General features: G+C 41.1%; 1 protein-coding gene across 1 annotated transcript in view; it reads right to left on the bottom strand.

Moving 5' to 3' along the window:
- Positions 1-1,140: 1,140 nt before the first annotated feature.
- Positions 1,141-16,920, bottom strand: part of FREM2 (FRAS1 related extracellular matrix 2) — a 164,821-nt gene continuing 149,041 nt past the window's right edge. The window contains exons 17-24 of the mRNA XM_015544519.2: positions 12,051-12,243; positions 9,817-9,921; positions 8,275-8,402; positions 7,794-7,928; positions 6,643-6,769; positions 5,597-5,784; positions 5,242-5,388; positions 1,141-3,498 (exon numbers count right to left, since the gene is read on the bottom strand). Coding sequence (XP_015400005.2) covers positions 2,986-3,498; positions 5,242-5,388; positions 5,597-5,784; positions 6,643-6,769; positions 7,794-7,928; positions 8,275-8,402; positions 9,817-9,921; positions 12,051-12,243 — 1,536 coding nt within the window. The 3' untranslated portion in view covers positions 1,141-2,985. The remainder of the gene's footprint in view (positions 3,499-5,241; positions 5,389-5,596; positions 5,785-6,642; positions 6,770-7,793; positions 7,929-8,274; positions 8,403-9,816; positions 9,922-12,050; positions 12,244-16,920) is intronic.

Below are 16,920 nucleotides of genomic sequence, written 5' to 3'. Positions count from 1 at the left end.
AAATCTCGATTCCTTTAGTCTAAGAGAAATGCCACATTTGAGCATAACCTGCCTGAGAGCAGGGAGGATATCTTGGTTTCTGTGTAATCTCTCAAAGTGGCTAATTCTAGGAAAGCATTTAGTAAATGTTAACAGAGGGAATGAACTGGAATAAGTAAAACCATGATTAAAACATAATTACGTATTTTAATGCTTCATAGTTCACATGCTAGGGGAGCTACTAAGGCTCTCTTTCTCTCTCTCTCTCTATATATATGTATGTGTGTATATATATATATATATATATATATATATATTTGTGTTTTGGGTTTACTATGCAACATCAAGAAAATCTTGTTTTAATTAGGGTCAGAAGCTACTGAGCATCTAAGGAGCTATTATAGCTACATCCTGTTGTCTATGGGAAGTTATTTTATGTAATTGGATCTGATAATAAAAGCATAATTCTCTAAAAACAAAATATTGAAAAAAAGGGTCTGCTTTATTGAACAATAAAGCATTTTGCCTGACTCTTTCTTCCACTAAAAAGAGTTTTTATGATTAATGTATATTAAATCACATATTAAGTGAATAGATATAAAAGAAATGATGCCGAAATCCAAACACTTTATACTTAAGAAAGCTGTATCTGCCTATTTCCCACAGACTCTCTGCTTTCAAGGGGAGGAAGGAAAGGAAGAAGACAGAAAGGGAGAGAAAGAGAGAAGGAAATGGGTGGAGAGGAAGAAACTTCTTTATTAGGAAAGGATGGACATGTTCTGTATTTTATAAACTCTCCAATTTATATATGGCAATCTCACTAGAAAAACTAATTGTGGAGTGAAGTTTGGCACAAAGCCAGTGTGGCCCAATGGCTCAAAACAGACAAGCTGTAACGATGCTTCGCTAATTACTACACTCGGTGACAGAGACGCCCAAGACCGCACGGTAGGCTCTGAAGCACCCAAGCTACCAAAGTAGCATAAGGTCAATTGAGGGTACTTGCTCTCACTAAGTGAATTGAACCCCATGCTAAGTCATGAGAAGTCCACACATTTGAAGCTGCGTCATTCATGCTTATGCCTATACTAGTTACGAGATAACTGAAGAAGTAGCCAAGCATCTGCCAGAATGCGAAGCAAAAGGAAAGGGGACAATTAAGAAAGCGCTGATGTTTATTTGACAACTGAACCCCTGGGCCGTCCAGTACTTTATGTAAAGTCCCAGGGTGGGGGGACACCTTTGAGTAATAGGTGATATTTGTAAATTCCCCAATGGAAGGGGACTACGGTCCACCATGTTCCTCGAAAGACTTTGAATGTCAAGTGCAGAGCTGCCCAAAAGAAGAGAGGCGAGTATCAGACACTTTTCACCTCTCTCTCTCAGCACCAGTGTAGATTCTTTTTTTTTCTTTCCAATAAAGAGATGGTTGGTGCTCACAGACACCAGGTAAGATCCATTCCACTAGGCGTCCAGTGTGGCCAGGCTATGGATGCAAGCAAAAGGGGATTCCGGGCGACATTTGAGGGTTGCTTAGTCTTTAGGCACGGTGCTTTTTCTCCCGACCTTCTTTTTGCTTGAAATACATTTGCCAGCTTTTGGAAGATTGGTCATTAGACCACGGACATTTTCCTTCCCTTTCCAACCGAAATCCCTGCCATTTGGTAAAAGCACTTTTTTTTTTTTCCAGAAAGGCGACAGGAGCCTTGCCAAGCAAGCTCCCTATGTTTCTTGGTTTTTAACACTGTAAGCGGTGTTAAGCATTACATCTTCAGATACTCAGGGATCGCAGTGCATCAGCTCCCTGAATTGCAGATGTCACAGAATGCTACTCTGCTCCTGGATCAAAGAAGAAGAAGGTACCTCCAAGACCACCTCTGGAATGACAGTGGCAGAGAGTCCCCTGGTGTAGACCAGATGCCGATTAGCAAGTTAATGAAATGTCTTCTGGCCAGTTCGAGTTCTGGACATTGTTATGTGATTGTGCTACTCTGAGGGTCAACCTCAGGTGTCATCTGGAAAAATGTTCTATAAAACGTGTATAGAGGCACTTCGGTTAAACACGTTATGCTAATAAATATCACTTTCTCCCTCCACCACCTGTAATGATATTTTTCATTATCATCTGTGGGTTCGATACTGCAAATACCTAGGCTCAGTTCTTAGAGAACATTGTCTTATAAATGCAAATCTAACGCTATAGCATTTCTTCATCATCCAAACGCCACCAACCCTCTCATTTCCCACAAATGCTGAGCACCAATTAGGTATACTACCATGCAAGAACTCGACTACTTCTCACTATATAACAGCAAAGTCTTTCTTCAACAATCTCTTCCAGATGGAACATATTCTTTGGTTTAATTTAAAATTAAATAAGCAAATAAAACAAGGACACCATAATTCAAATCCAAACTAGTCAGTTACTTCCCTCTCTCTTTCCTTCCATTCCCTCCCATGTAGTAGAAGAGGTGAATTATGGGTTGAGCTATCCCTGGTCATACTTCCGTGCCGTCTTCGCCTGTTAGAAAACTTGTCATAACGAACAGTGTGTTTATCATCCTTTCAGACTAGCAATTAAACCGTCCTCGTAATAAACTGTTAGGCAATGAATAAATGATGTGATAATTGCACCTTCAAGGTTCAGACTAACACAGCAACAATAGACTCCTCTTAAACTTCTGACGGAGTCTGTAGCACCTCTGAATAGATTTGTCTCCATTGTGTGGAGAAAATCCCTAAATGTGAAGTACATCCCTGGCGGTCCATCGCTGGCTCTGAGTATGTTGCCTTTTGGGCAAGAAGAAAGATGCGGTCTGTGGTCTGAATTTGTTCTGTGACGCATGAAAGAGTAGACAGAATTCAAATCCAAGTTCAGTAGTCCGGTCAGGTCCTCTGAGCAGCTTCGTAGCAGAAGTCCCCAAAGCTCTGCTGTTTACGGAAGCATTTGGGTTTCTATCGTCTTTCCGAGGCACTTGAGGAAAAGGCTGAATCCACCTGTGGTCATCAAACCTCTGAGCTGTCGTTGTGGTGGCTCTGTGGGGGCATCATGGGCTTGCTGCTGCCCGAGCCCTTCAGGGCGTCCTTTCTCCTGGCGCCCTTCTTGTTCTTGCACATCGTCACTGTGATGGCGGCAAGGCAGAGGGTGAGTAACCCCACGGCGATGCCTCCCACCACCGTGACCAGGCTGACCTCAGAGCTGGGAGGGTTGAGCTCCCGGGGGAGGACGCCATCAGGAGGAACTCTCCCTTGGGGGATCTGCTTCTTGCTGGTGCGGTCCAGGGCGACGTGCTGGATGTTTGTTCCCCGGTTGTTTTCAGCACCTATTTCCCAGGCCAGCGGGGGTGGGCTCCTCATCTCCCTCTTCTTCCGGCCTTTGGTACCTGCCCGGGGCTTCCCTGAACTCACCAAAGAGTGGCGCTGGTACTCCACGCTTCTTTTGCCAATACCTCGATTGGCGTTGTCTCTCGATCTTACTGTGTAGATGGTGTGTATGTACCACTCTCGGCCCAGAGCCACCTAGAAAACACAGCTCTGTTAGAAAATTAAATACCATACCAACCTACTGCATGACTATTGCAAGAGAAGTTAATGGCAGAGACAACAACTGATAATAGACTTTAGTCTGCAAAAGGAATCTACTATTTCAAAAAAAAATTTTTAATGTTTATTTATTCTTGAGAGAGAGAGAGAGAGATCTGATGAATGCGAGCAGGGGAGGGACAGAGAGAGAGGGAGGGAGGCATAGAATCCCAAGCAGTCTCCAGGCTCTGAGCTGTCAGCACAGAGCCCGACATGGGGCTTGAACCCAAGAACCGTGAGATCATGACCTGAGCTTTAGTCAGATGTTTATCTGACTGAGCCACCCAGGCGCCCTGGAATCTACTGACTATTTTTGCACGTATAGTACGTACAAGGCTTTGTGTAGAGCACTCTAAAATATTTTGTGCAACTCTTGAGGGAGGGTGTGCCGGTAAGTATTTGGTCATCTGTGACTTGCAGCCATTGAATGTCAGAGCTGTAAAGAGCTTTAAATATCACACAGCTTAACTTATTCATCTCAACAATGAGTAAACAAGAATGCACAGCAGTAACTTGCTCGTGTCCCTCAACTAGTTAGTGGCAGAGGCAGGACTAGAACTCAGACCTTCTGACCCTCGGGACTCTCATCTGATTTGTCTTGCTGCATATTTACACACAAGACCGTAGAAGAGGTCAGTTTTTCTGCTTTTCCAGGGCCTGTGAAAAGAAGGGATTTTCTGATGGTTTTTTGAAACTTTCAAGATTTATTTATTTATTTATTAAAAAAAATTTTTTTTTTAACGTTTTATTTATTTTTGAGACAGGGAGAGACAGAGCATGGACAGGGGAGGGTCAGAGAGAGGGAGACACAGAATCTGAAACAGGCTCCAGGCTCTGAGCTGTCAGCACAGAGCCCGACACGGGGCTCGAACTCACGGACCTCGAGATCATGACTTGAGCCAAAGTCGGAGGCTTAACCGACTGAGCCACCCAGGCGCCCCAAAACTTTCAGGATTTAGAAGGGGTCAAATGCTTTGAGTGTCAACAGTAAAAATAATTTTAAAAAAGTACTCAGAACAACAAATAATACTTCCTTAAGATTCTTCCTTTAGGGTTGAATAAAGATAATGTGTTTCTGCAGCCCATCCTGTCTGGACAATTTTCAGTAAATTTCCTAAAAGGTGTACTTGCTCCCCCAAGGATTCACAGTGGGAACACATCTCTGAATTTTTCTCAATTGTCTGCTCAGTGTTACGGTCATGTGGGTCTCTTTACCATCTACCTCTAGGTTAGGACATCCTGTCCTAGTTTATAAAGTCTTTGGGAGTGGAGATTTATGAGCAGCGCCCACTTGTTTTTTGGAATCCAGCGTTTCATACAAGGTCACTCTAATAAAGATGGTCATGGAAAGTCGACAGGAAGGAAGTTTTGAAGAAGAAAAGCAGAGTTCCCAACCATCAGACTTAGATTTATATTCTGGGCTGAATGAGGGTCTTCTTTACACATGGACCTAAAGTAATGTTGAGGCATTAATAAAAATAACAATGAGAGTTTACAGAATGCTCACCATGTGCTCAATATGGTCCTGTGGGGCTTACCTACCTTACCTTATTCAATGTTACTATGACTTCTGCAATATTACTGTCACTGCCATTTAATAGAAGACATCTGGGGCATTCTGATATTAAGTAACCTGAATGTCCTCGTGGAGCTGTTGTAAGTGGCTTGTTACTGGCCCACCTGAAAGAGTGCTGTTGAGTCGACTTTAAACCCATCGGATCCAGGCTGATTCACTAAGAGAACAGCTTCAGGGTCATCCACTGCTAGTCTGGCATTAAACAGGACATTTCCAAAACTGGTGGCTTGTGTCTCTGGCTGAGCTTTGTCCTTTAAGCAACAAGAGAATGAGGAGTGCTGTAGCTAATGACAACTTTTGCAAGTACAGAGTGTTTCTTTCGTTTCGTTTTGTGCCAGTATAAGTAGAAAATGTCAGCATTTGGTTTCTTTTGAAAAGATGCTATTGTTTTTAAACATCAGGCAAAAACACTTGACTTTGAGTGTCTACCTAGTTCATTGTTTGGGTCAAAGCACTTACCACAATTTTAAATCTATACAGGAGCGAAGGAGAATCAGCCAAGCAGCCATATTCTGCATTCGTGGGACTATATTTGGGAACATAGCCATCAGCTCCAGTGCACAGGAACACCTTCTCAATGCTGCAGTAAAAGGAATCACCTAGATTCTGGACAGGATCTACCATGACTCGACCATAAATTATATCACCTGAAACAGAGACGTGGCAATGTTATTTCTGTTACATGGTAAAATGTGTCTATGTGACACCGCAAATAATTTGTGACAGGAATGCCACCAGAGGGCATTTCCTTCTTTTCCTAATCTGGCATCGAATATTGGAAGACCTTCAGGATCTCACACGCTCCCAGGCTAACACCACTTTGAGAACTGACTACATGTGACTGAAGATTTATTGACCCTCCCGTGCTCGGCTGGTAGCAGGAAGAACCTCCAGGCTTGGCCTATGGTTTAATATTCATAATATTCCACTGTGGCTAAAGCCTGCTTTAGATAAACAAATTACTTGCCAAGACGCAGACTAATAAAGTCTATAAAAAAGGAACATCGAGAAAAAGCTGGGTTAGCTTTATCTGATTTTGAAAGAGAGTTTAGGGAAATTCCCTGGTATTCAATCATCTTTTTCACAGCTAATACTGAACTCCTGCCATGCGTGTTAGGCATTTTGCTAGGTGTTAGAAAGACATCACTGAACAAGACAGCTATAACACTTGCCCATGAGGCATTTATAATCTCAAGTAGCTGTAGGATTTGAGTCTACGCACCTTGAGAAAAGACCGAAGAAAACAAACCTAGATTTGTTCCAGAAGTCACTTAGGTAAGGGACATAGAAATAAATTCTTTATTTCCCCAGAAGAAAAACCGTCCAATAACACACATACAATTTCAGTGGCCCTACCCCATCCCTGTCAGAGTGGCAAAGACCCAGTGATATTCTCATAACCATAGCAGGGGTTACAATTTCCCCTCTCAAACATGACCCCAAGAGAGCAAAGCCCAACAGATGCAATGGCAAACAGAGCAGGTGTCCCCCTTGTGAAATGATACCTTCTGCAAAGGCGACATCACTCTCTTGCCCAAATCCCATGGATCCATCAGACAACCAGAGACTCTTCTTGGAGAGTAGGTACATTTGGGTGTTCAAGCTAAACTCAGCTGCTACCGGGTCGCTGACCTGAAACCAAGCGTAAAAGCCCTTTTACGTGTTGTTGATTGTTCTGGTGGTGCATAAATACATTATTCACACACACACACACACACACACACACGCACACACACAGCTGTGTACATGGACCTGTGGAGTCCTAAAGCCTGCACTGCGATTTTCACACCCAACCAAACTAATGAAGGTAATTATAACACTGGCTCTTTCTTGAGAAGGCAGACCTGGTGAAGTGAAATTTTTTGGCTGGGACTAAATAGCACTGCTTGAGTTCTTTTCCATTGGTGTAACAGGGTATATATCAAGGTCAGTGGAAGGCCAGCTCTTAACAGAAGTTCTTGGACAAAAAGTGCCATCACCTGTCTTTTAATATATAATGGCAGTTAGGCCCTTTGAGGTGGCATGAACTATAGGATATTTACTTTCCTTGAAGATCAAGAATAAGATAAAGAAGTGCAGAAGAACTCTTGGGAAAATCCTCAGATCTCAAGGCAGCAAACTCCAGGAGGAGACAAGATCACATAAGAGAAACAAAAACAAAAAACAAACAAAAAAACCCCTTCTATACTTTTTAAAAAATTTTAATGTTGATTTATTTTTGAGAGAGAGAGAGAGAGAGAGAGATGGAGAGGGAAAGCTTGTGCGAGTGGGGGAGGGGCAGAGAGAGAGGGAGACAGAAAATTAGAAGCAGACCCCAATCTGTCAGTCCAGAGCCTGAAGTGGGTCTTGAACTCACAAACGGTGAAATCATGACCTGAGCTGAAGTCGGACCCTCAACCGACTGAGCCACCCAGGTGCCCCAACCCTTGCATACTCTTCAACTATGAGTTGTATATCCTGAACCAATGCCAGATAAAGGGCAGTTCTTTCCTCTTTCCTTCCTTTCTTGCTTCCTTCTTGTCTGACTTCCTTTTTTCTTAGCATGTGAGAATTAAAGTCATTGGGTGAATTTATTTATTTATTTTTACTGAGAAGACCGTGACCCTAATAAAATGGGATTCTGTAAGTCAGGGGAAAATAACTCCAAGAGACACACCTGTTGGAACCGTATGTCAAGGTCAAAGGTGACAGGCTCTCTGGGGTTGCAGGTGACTGGCAGGCGGTACTCTTGATTCGATGGAACGGTGCATGGCAGCAGCTTTACGGTGTAGGTCCCCGAATAGTCACGCACCTTTGAGGAGAAGAGAGGACGTTTATGTTCTTCATGTAAGAATCTGAGGTGGAGGCCAACCGTAAGAGATTCTTAAATACAGAGAACAAACAGGGTTGATGGGGGGGTGGTGCGGGGGAGAGGGGAAAATGGGTGATGGGCATTGAGGAAGCCACTCGTTGGGATGAGCCCCGGGTATTGTATGGAAGCGACGAACCATGGGAATCTACCCCCCAAACCAAGAGCACGCTGTACACACTGTATGTTAGCCAACTTGACAATAAACTACATTAAAAAAAAAAAAGAATCTGAGGTGTAATCAAAGGCAGCATAAAAGCAAACTTAAGTAAGAGCCTGAGTCACTTACGGCAAAGTCAGAGACAAAGCTCCATTGCTGTACTGGCTGGTTATAGGTGGGTTCACTCCTTATGAGGCGCAGGGAAAAGGTCAGGCCTGGATGGTCAGCCGACATGATCATTGAGCTCGTGAAGGATGCTAGAAAAGTGCCATTATAATAATGGTATAGTAGTTAAAAGAGTACATAACACATTAGAGTTTTCAAAGTAACTTATCTCACATTGCTTGCTTTTAACACCAAGCCTTCAAAGTCACAGTGGTGGTATAATTGTCCTCATTTTGTCCCCGAGAAACCGGGCTGAGACTTATTATGGTGACTCTCCCAAGATCACACAGCTGGGATGTGTGCCCTCTGATTCCTAATTCAGTGCCTTTTTCCACTTTATAATTCTATCAAGAGATACTTGTGCAGATAATTGTGCTCCAACAGTTCAGGGCTACTTTCCAGGGAGAGGCAGCAGGGCAATAAAAGCTGATGTGAATGCATTTATTGTGCACCGGGGCTATGAGCTGAGTTTTCGTCTATTAGCATCCACACAGCCGGGAAAACCCAATTTATAAGTGGAATCTAATTTTACTTAGATTGTCTGTAATTGTGTCTAAACAAAGATTCAGTTTATTAGAAAGGTAGACATGTGGAAGGGACCTGTAAAGACCAAGAAATTTTATTTTCCAGAACTGTCAATTATAATAAAGCAAAATGAGTTCTTTTTGGGTCTGTTTTTCTTGCGGCTCAGTCTCATAAAACTACAATGAACCCTCTTTCTCCTCTGAATTTCAGCCCTATTCTCTCCTTTGTTTAAAGCTCAAACCCAGAAAAAGGAAGGAAGGAGAAGACAGTAAGTGAACTATTTTCCCCTTCCAATCTGACAACAGTTGTCAAAGGGACAATACGCAAAACCAATTTAGTGATATGGAGAATCAAATAAAAAAAGATGTCTAATGAAATGTCCTTTATAAAAAAAAAAAAAAAAAAAGCCTGGACATAAGACTTCAGTGACTGCCTCCTTGTTGATATTCAAACCACAATCTGCTGTCACAGTTAGTAAAATGACATAGCCAATCCTTATTAAAGATAATTAGTTACCATGTCTGAAATGTAAGAATCACACTGAAGTGCCACTTCTGCCTCTGTTACAAAGGTTTCTTACAGTGTCTAGAAAATAATTGTGAACGGAGAAGGGCTCGCCGAACAAATGACCTAAAATTCCACTTCTCATACAACAGAATTGAAGCAGAGAAGGGGATTGTTGTTGCTAGGCTCTTTATCCAAGGCAGACTCCACCAAAAATGAACTCAGAATTTTCTTTTAAATTTACTTTAACCCTTTTGCGTTTTCTCCAAAAATCTACGTACATAATGATGACTATGTAGCTGATGAGAGGGAGCTGAGCAATTCTCAGGCACCCTGCAGGTAAGTCACAGTGATAATTCATTTGAAAGGAGGGTTAGAGACCTCCCGGGGAAGCATGCTGAAACACGGCACTTGTGGGTGTGGGAAGTCTGTATCCTGCTGTCTAGGGCATGCCTGTTAGTGGATTACAGGGCTTACCCGGGTGGGAGAGTACAAACAAGCCGTGGAACTGAGCCTCCGTCTTGAAGTTCACGACCAAGCGCCCCTCTTCGCCGATGCGCATGCTGGTGGGATAGAGAGAACCTACATGGGGAGAGTGCGCAAGAATGGAAATATGGGTGACCTGGGACTTCTGGTGGGCAGGATTTCTTCCAAATTTGAAGTCAGAACGGTCTCATCTTTAAACATTCTAGCCAAGGGGTGCTATCGGAAGAATTCTGAGTGGTAAGAGACGCAAAAGTATTTTGTTTTGTTTTGTTTTCTGACAAGAAAAGATGTCTAGAAGGGAGGCAAAATAGAATCAGGGGACGTGAGAGAGGTCACGATGAAATATACAGATTGATTATAATAGGCCAAGATTTTTCCCCCCCTAAAAGCATTAGTCTACATAAATGAAGCTGTAAATTGAGGGACACAGTAAAATTGTGAAATGTTGAAGATTTGGACACAGAAGTGGGTTTGTGTTCTCCAGAATGATTCCGAATTTTACGGGCCTAATAAAAACTCTGGAGCTTTTCCAAGACTGTTAGCAGTGTGACCAAAGTTGGTTCCAGATAGAAGAAGGAAACTCCTGGGTGGCTCAGTCGGTTGAGGTCGTTTGTTCCAGATACTGAGACTTCGGCTTAGGTCATGATCTCATGGTCCTTGAGTTCGAGGCCCGCATCAGGCTCTGTACCGACAGCTCAGAAACCTAGAGCCTACTTCAGATTCTGTGTCTCCTCTCTCTGCCCCTCCCTGGCTCACACTGTCTCTCTCTCTCTCTCTCTCTCAAAAATAAAATAAAAACATTAAAAAATTTTTTTCTAAAAGGAAAGAAGGAAACATGAGATCCTCATGTAATACTTGAGAACCCTTGCATGGATCCACATTAAAATTTACTTAAACATACATTTTCTAAGGCAAAATACAGAATTAAAACATGAAAATGTAAAATAATCTGGAATGACCACTCAGGGTGCACATATTACCTATTACATAGCTTTAATAAAGGCGATTTTACTGTGCTTAAGATAGCAAATTTTGATGCACTGTCAATAGTATTTTCCTCCTGGCTCATAGTAAGTAATGCAGGCATGATGCTCAGATAGGCATGGAACCAGAATAGCATCATGGGCCTGAAAAGAAACAGTACTCATCCTACTAATAGATAATTAGCTTTATGCTTGTGGACTCTGAATTATACTTCTGACGTGGAGACTGAAACAAAGATTTGCAGATGCTTATGGGCTCAGGAGGTAGTTGTACTTACTACACTGTTCCAAAACATTTAGCTAAAATATCATAGAATAATAGAATTTTAAAATAAAAAGAATACTGGAAGTCTAGCTTACCTTTCAGAAGAAACTGAGTGCCACAAAGGTTAAGGAGTATGTTCAAGATCACACAGCTAGTTAGTTGGGGAGCCAGAACGAGGATCCAAGATATCTCTCCTCCCTCCCTTCCTTCCTTCCTTCCTTCCTTCCTTCCTTCCTTCCTTCCCCTCTCTTCCTCCCTCCCTCCCTCCCTCCATCTTTCTTTCTTTCTCTTTCTTTTCTTTCTTCTTTCTTTCTTTCTTTCTTTCTTTCTTTCTTTCTTTTTCTTCCTTCCTTCCTTCCTTCCTTCCTTCCTTCCCCTCTCTTCCTCCCTCCCTCCCTCCATCTTTCTTTCTTTCTTTTTCTTTCTTTTCTTTCTTTCTTTCTTTCTTTTTTTTTTCTTTCTTTTCTTTCTTTCTTTCTTTCTTTCTTTCTTTCTTTCTTTCTTTCTTTCTTTCTTTCTTTCTTTCTTTCTTTTTCTTCTCCATGCCCCACATGGAGCCCAACAAGGGCTTGAACTTACAACCCTGAGATCAAGACCTGAGTTGAGATCAAGAGTCAGACACGTAAACAACTGAGCCACCCAGGCACTCCCTGAGCCAAGAGGTGCCATTTCTTATGTTCAACTGGAACTTCCTCTATGCATTTTCTAGAATCTAGGAAACATGTTGACTGTAAAATGAACTGTAAGGATTAAATATCCATGAAATATATATGTTATATTTAGCAGGCACATATTACGCAAAATTTAGAGGATTGATATGATTTAGTTTTTCCATGACAAAATGAAATAATCTTAAAATGTTTAATATAAAAATAAAGTATATTGAAGGTCACTTCCATTAGTTTAAGCTATAGTAAAAATTCCTCTTAAGTAATTCAAATGGGTAAGAAAACAAGTGTTCCAAATTATTAACCCACCTTGGAGTTCCGCTTCTGGTGGGCTGCCGATTCCATCATTCCACAAGATGGCAGTGTCATACACAAAAGTCAGACGGAGCTCTGACTTCAAGTCAAAATGTTGCCAGCCTCCTACCCCAACAGGAGAATGGAACACGTAGGAAACATACAGAGGCACTCGAAGGGTCACATAGGACTGTACTAGATTTAGGACCTGAAACAATAAAATTGTACCTATCAACATGATTCAAGGTTAATTAGAGGAGTCTAATTTTGTACAAGCTGTTGTCTCCACTCAGCTAAAGATTTTTAGTAGCCACTGACGAAAGGAAGTGACAACATTTACACTACTGTCCCCTCACTTAATTATGGAGCAATTAAATAGTTGTTACTACAGTACCTTCCTTTGCAACAAAGGATATGCGGCAGAAATCTTGAAGGTGAATTCCATTGTTTTGAGCATATTATGCCTACACAGTCTTTTCTGTTTTATAACAGCTTTATTAAGATACAGTACACACACCATGTAATTCACCTATTAAAGTGGACAAACCCACAGTATTTAATATATTCAGGGAGAGGTGGAATTTTCAACACAGTCAATTTTAGGACATTTTCATCACCTCCAAAGGGAATCCCAAACCCATTAGAAGTCATTCTTTTATTCCCTCCTCCTCCAAATCTCTGGCAGCCACTAGCCCTATTTTCTGTCTCTATGTATTTGTCAATCCTGGACTTTTCATATAAATGGAATCATAACAATATGCGGTCTTTTGTGACAGGTTTCTTTCACTTATGTTTCCAAGGTGCATCCATGTCGCTGCACATGTCAATACTTTTATTTCTGAATAGCCTACCATTTTATGCATAAGCCACACATATTTAGCTGTTCATCAGTTGACGGTCATCTAGGTTACTTCCTGTTTTGAGTTATTATGAATAATACTGCTGTAAGATACTATTAAATTACTACATAAAGGAAGATAAAATAAAGCAGGAAAGACCTAGAAGCAAATATGTTTAGTAATGACATGTAACACTTAATATGTCTCAAAAATAATTGGTTGAGATGAACTGAACTGCTTGGAATTTTACACTTTCCTTCTTCAGGTATTTTGCAGGTGGGCTAGGACTAATACAGGATAAACTAATATTTATTTATTGAGCCCCTAGGTTCACAATAAAAGCCATTTAATACTTTTAATCTCCCTCATAATTATATTTATATGTATGTGTGGATGGTTGGATGGACAGATGCTTGGATGGATGGATGGATGAGTCACTGGATGGATGGATTGATAGATGATGCATAGAAAAAGAGAGAGAGGAAAGTTAAGGCTCAAAGAAATACATTTCTCACAGAATTCTTTAAGCTCCTCAGTGGCCCCTGCCATTACTGGAGCCCAGCCTTTGACCTGTGCTTTTCTACTCTATCACACCTCATCACATTCCAAACAAAGCTGAGGGCGGTCCTAAGATCACCTAACCAACGTTATCATACTTCAGTCTCAAAACAGCTTTGCAGAATAGCCGGGCAAATATCCTCTTCTACACAAGAGGAAACAGACTTCAGTCAGATCATACTCTTGAGAAGTTCCAGCTGGGCTTTCTGATACCACTCTTATTCTCCTTCCACGATGAATGGCAACAGGGATCATAGACATGTGTTGGTGAATAATATGAATCATGAGAGCAATAATTTATCACTTTATCATAGACTAAAAAATAAACTCCTTAAATCACAAAAATGATGATCTGAATTGCCAGCGAAAATATGTAAAAAGGAAACCATCATCCAAGCAAATGATTTGATTCCTAGCTGTGTAGTGGCTAGCATTCCCCATCATCTGCTAGCCCGGCCTGAGAAGAGGGGCCTTGCAACCAGAGTCCTTTGAGATTGTTTTTGTGAAATGTCGATATCATTGCAGTTAATGAGAACTGGATCTTGCAGTGCAATTTTAATACTCAGTGTAAAGGAGAGTGATTAAGTCAATGTATATTCCACTGGAAGTTAAGATTAATATTTCATCCTGTGATTTTAATAAACTTTTAAAAATTAGGCTTTAGGCATGAGTTTCCAATTAAACTTTCTAGGTGCTAATCATTTTTGCCAATGTTATGTATCAAATGTTACTATCTTGGAGAGAACTACTCGCATTCACTTCCTACGAATAAGTTACTTGGCACAAAGCTCTCTAACTTTATTTTCTTTCATTGGTTCTTGTGGTAACTTAGAGTTTGGCCATTTCTGGACATGGAATCAGCATCTGACTGCCTTTTCTTGCTCATCACGGCCAGGTCTTCTGTGTCTGCTTAGAACCGCTGTCTGGAGTAACGGGAGCCAATGGAACAATGTCAATCACCCACGTCACCTCCTGTTCATTCCAGAAAAACTGAAGAATGCAATGGGGTCAATTTGACTTCTGGACGTCATCTTAATGAGTACTTAATTTTCTTTCTGCCTGTATGACAGGGCTTTTTAAAGTGTTTATTTATATTAGAAGAAATACATCTGGTACATGCTCTTCAAGCAACTGTAACTTGACATAGGCGTTTATGGGTCTTTCCAGATGTTTTGAGTTTTTTCAACAAAATGAAATGATACTTTAACTTCCATATTTGAAGGGAAAATATAAAATGCAAATTCTCTGGAAAAGGTAACACTGATATCAATTTCCACCACCACTACTAAGTGGCTAATAATGGGCAGCAAGTATATATTTGGGGAGGTATTGTCAGCTGAAGGGACAAAGGAATTTCTGCTGGGCCATCAGATGGGTAGGAGAGGGAAATAACAGGAAAGAAGATGAATACTCTAAAAGAAAAATTATACTCAGAATGCTGTCTAAGGTGGGAACTAGAGTTGGGGTAAATCACAGTAGATTTAATTGTTCACTTATCTGGGGGGTGCCTGGGTGACTCAGTCGGTTAAACACCTGACTCTTGATTTCAGCTCAAGTCACGATCTCATGGTTTGTGGTGGGTTCGAGACCCATATTGGGTTCTGCACTGATGGCACAGAGCATGTTTGGGATTCTCTCTCTTTTTCTCTCTGCCTCTCCCCTGCGCGCACACACTCTCTCTCTCAAACAAAAAATTAAATAAACAAACATAAATAAAAAAAAATCTTCACTTATTGGGGCATACAGCTTAAGCCATCCAACTTACACATTGCCTTATTGAAGTAGGCAGTATATATATGCACTGCTTCTTATAGAAGTTGGCAGTATAGGGGCGCCTGGGTGGCTCAGTCGGTTGGGCGACCGACTTCGGCTCAGGTCATGATCTTGCAGTCCGTGAGTTCGAGCCCTGCATTGGGCTCTGTGCTGACAGCTCGGAGCTTGGAGCATGTTTCAGATTCTGTGTCTCCCTCTCTCTCTGACCCTCCCCCGTTCATGCTCTGTCTCTCTCTGTCTCAAAAATAAATAAACGTAAAAAAAAAAAAAAAAGAAGTTGGCAGTATATATTGTATTAACAAAACCTATCTAGATTTACTTTGTTCTTTTGCACCTTTTACTCAAGCAAGACTATATTCTACATGTGTTGAAATTAAGCCACGAAGAAGTCAATTGGCTTGCCCAAGATTATTCAGCACAATCAGCACGAACATTCAACTATCCAGACCAGCACTATTCAATAAAAATATAATGTGAGCCACACATGTAATTTAAAATTTTCTAGTAGCCATACTTCAAAAAGTAAAGGGAGGGGCACCTGGGTGGCCCAGTGGGTTAAGCATCCAACTTTGGCCCAGGTCATGATCTCACGGTTCGTGAATTCAAGCCCCACATAGGGCTCTGAACTGACAGCTCAGAGCCTGGAGCCTGCTTCGGATTCCATGTCTCCCACTCTCTCTGCCCCTCCCCTGCTCACACTCTGTCTCTCTCTCTCTCAAAAATAAACATTAAGAAAAAAAGTAAAGAGAAACATGCTAAACTAACTATAAGAATAGTTTACTTAGTCCAGTCTATCAAATATATTACATTTTAATATGTAGTCAATAAAAATTTATTTATTTATTTATTTATTTATTTATTTAAGATAGAGAGTATGTGTGTGTACATGGCAGGGGGGCAGTGGGGAGAGGCAGAGGGACAGAGAGAATTCCAAGCAGGCTCATGCTGTCAGTACAGAGCCCAACACGGGGCTCGATCTCAATGACCATGAGATCATGACCTGAATCAAAACCAAGAGTTGGATGCTTAACCATGTGAGCCACCCAGGCACCTCATGGTTTCTTTGGTTTTTTTAAAGTGAGAGTAATGTTAGTTCTGTGGAAAGCTGGGAAACTAAAAGCATCTAAAAAGAAAAATCTTGTTCATTAGTCTGTTATCATTGTGCACAGCCAAATTTTCTAGTTCTCTCCAATATACACACACATTTTTAATAGTAGCAATGTAATATCATTTATACTACCTTGTATATTGCTTTTTAACTTAATGTTGTTAGCATTTTCTCATGACAAGGAAAATTCTTCAGGTACATGACTTTTGATAGCTATATAATATTTTTACCTTGTGGGTAACCATAACTATTCTATTATTGGTCATTTAGGTAATTTCTAATTCTATCATTGTAAATATCCCATAAAGTTATCCTAAATATTAAGGAATCTGTGGACCAGTATTGACCCTACCTCATTCCAGGGTCTCCCTTATGCATCTCTGATCTCATAAGACTTTAGAAAGTCTTGTATGTGGACACAAGCCTAGGCCTCTTTCTTCCAAGTGTTCCTGGATGTGTAGACTGCTAATACTACTAATCCCTTGGCTAAAGATTCTAACTTGTTAAAACAATGATCTCCCCTGGGTAGCTAAGTACATGCTTTATTGAGACTTTAAGCTATTGAGATTGATAAGCCTTCTTTACACATTCACAAACACCACCATCT

Source organism: Panthera tigris, chromosome A1, assembly GCF_018350195.1.
Source record: "Panthera tigris isolate Pti1 chromosome A1, P.tigris_Pti1_mat1.1, whole genome shotgun sequence".
Lineage (NCBI taxonomy): Eukaryota > Metazoa > Chordata > Mammalia > Carnivora > Felidae > Panthera > Panthera tigris.
Note: the sequence above shows the minus strand (reverse complement) of the source record. Positions and strands in the feature narration are given on the sequence as shown.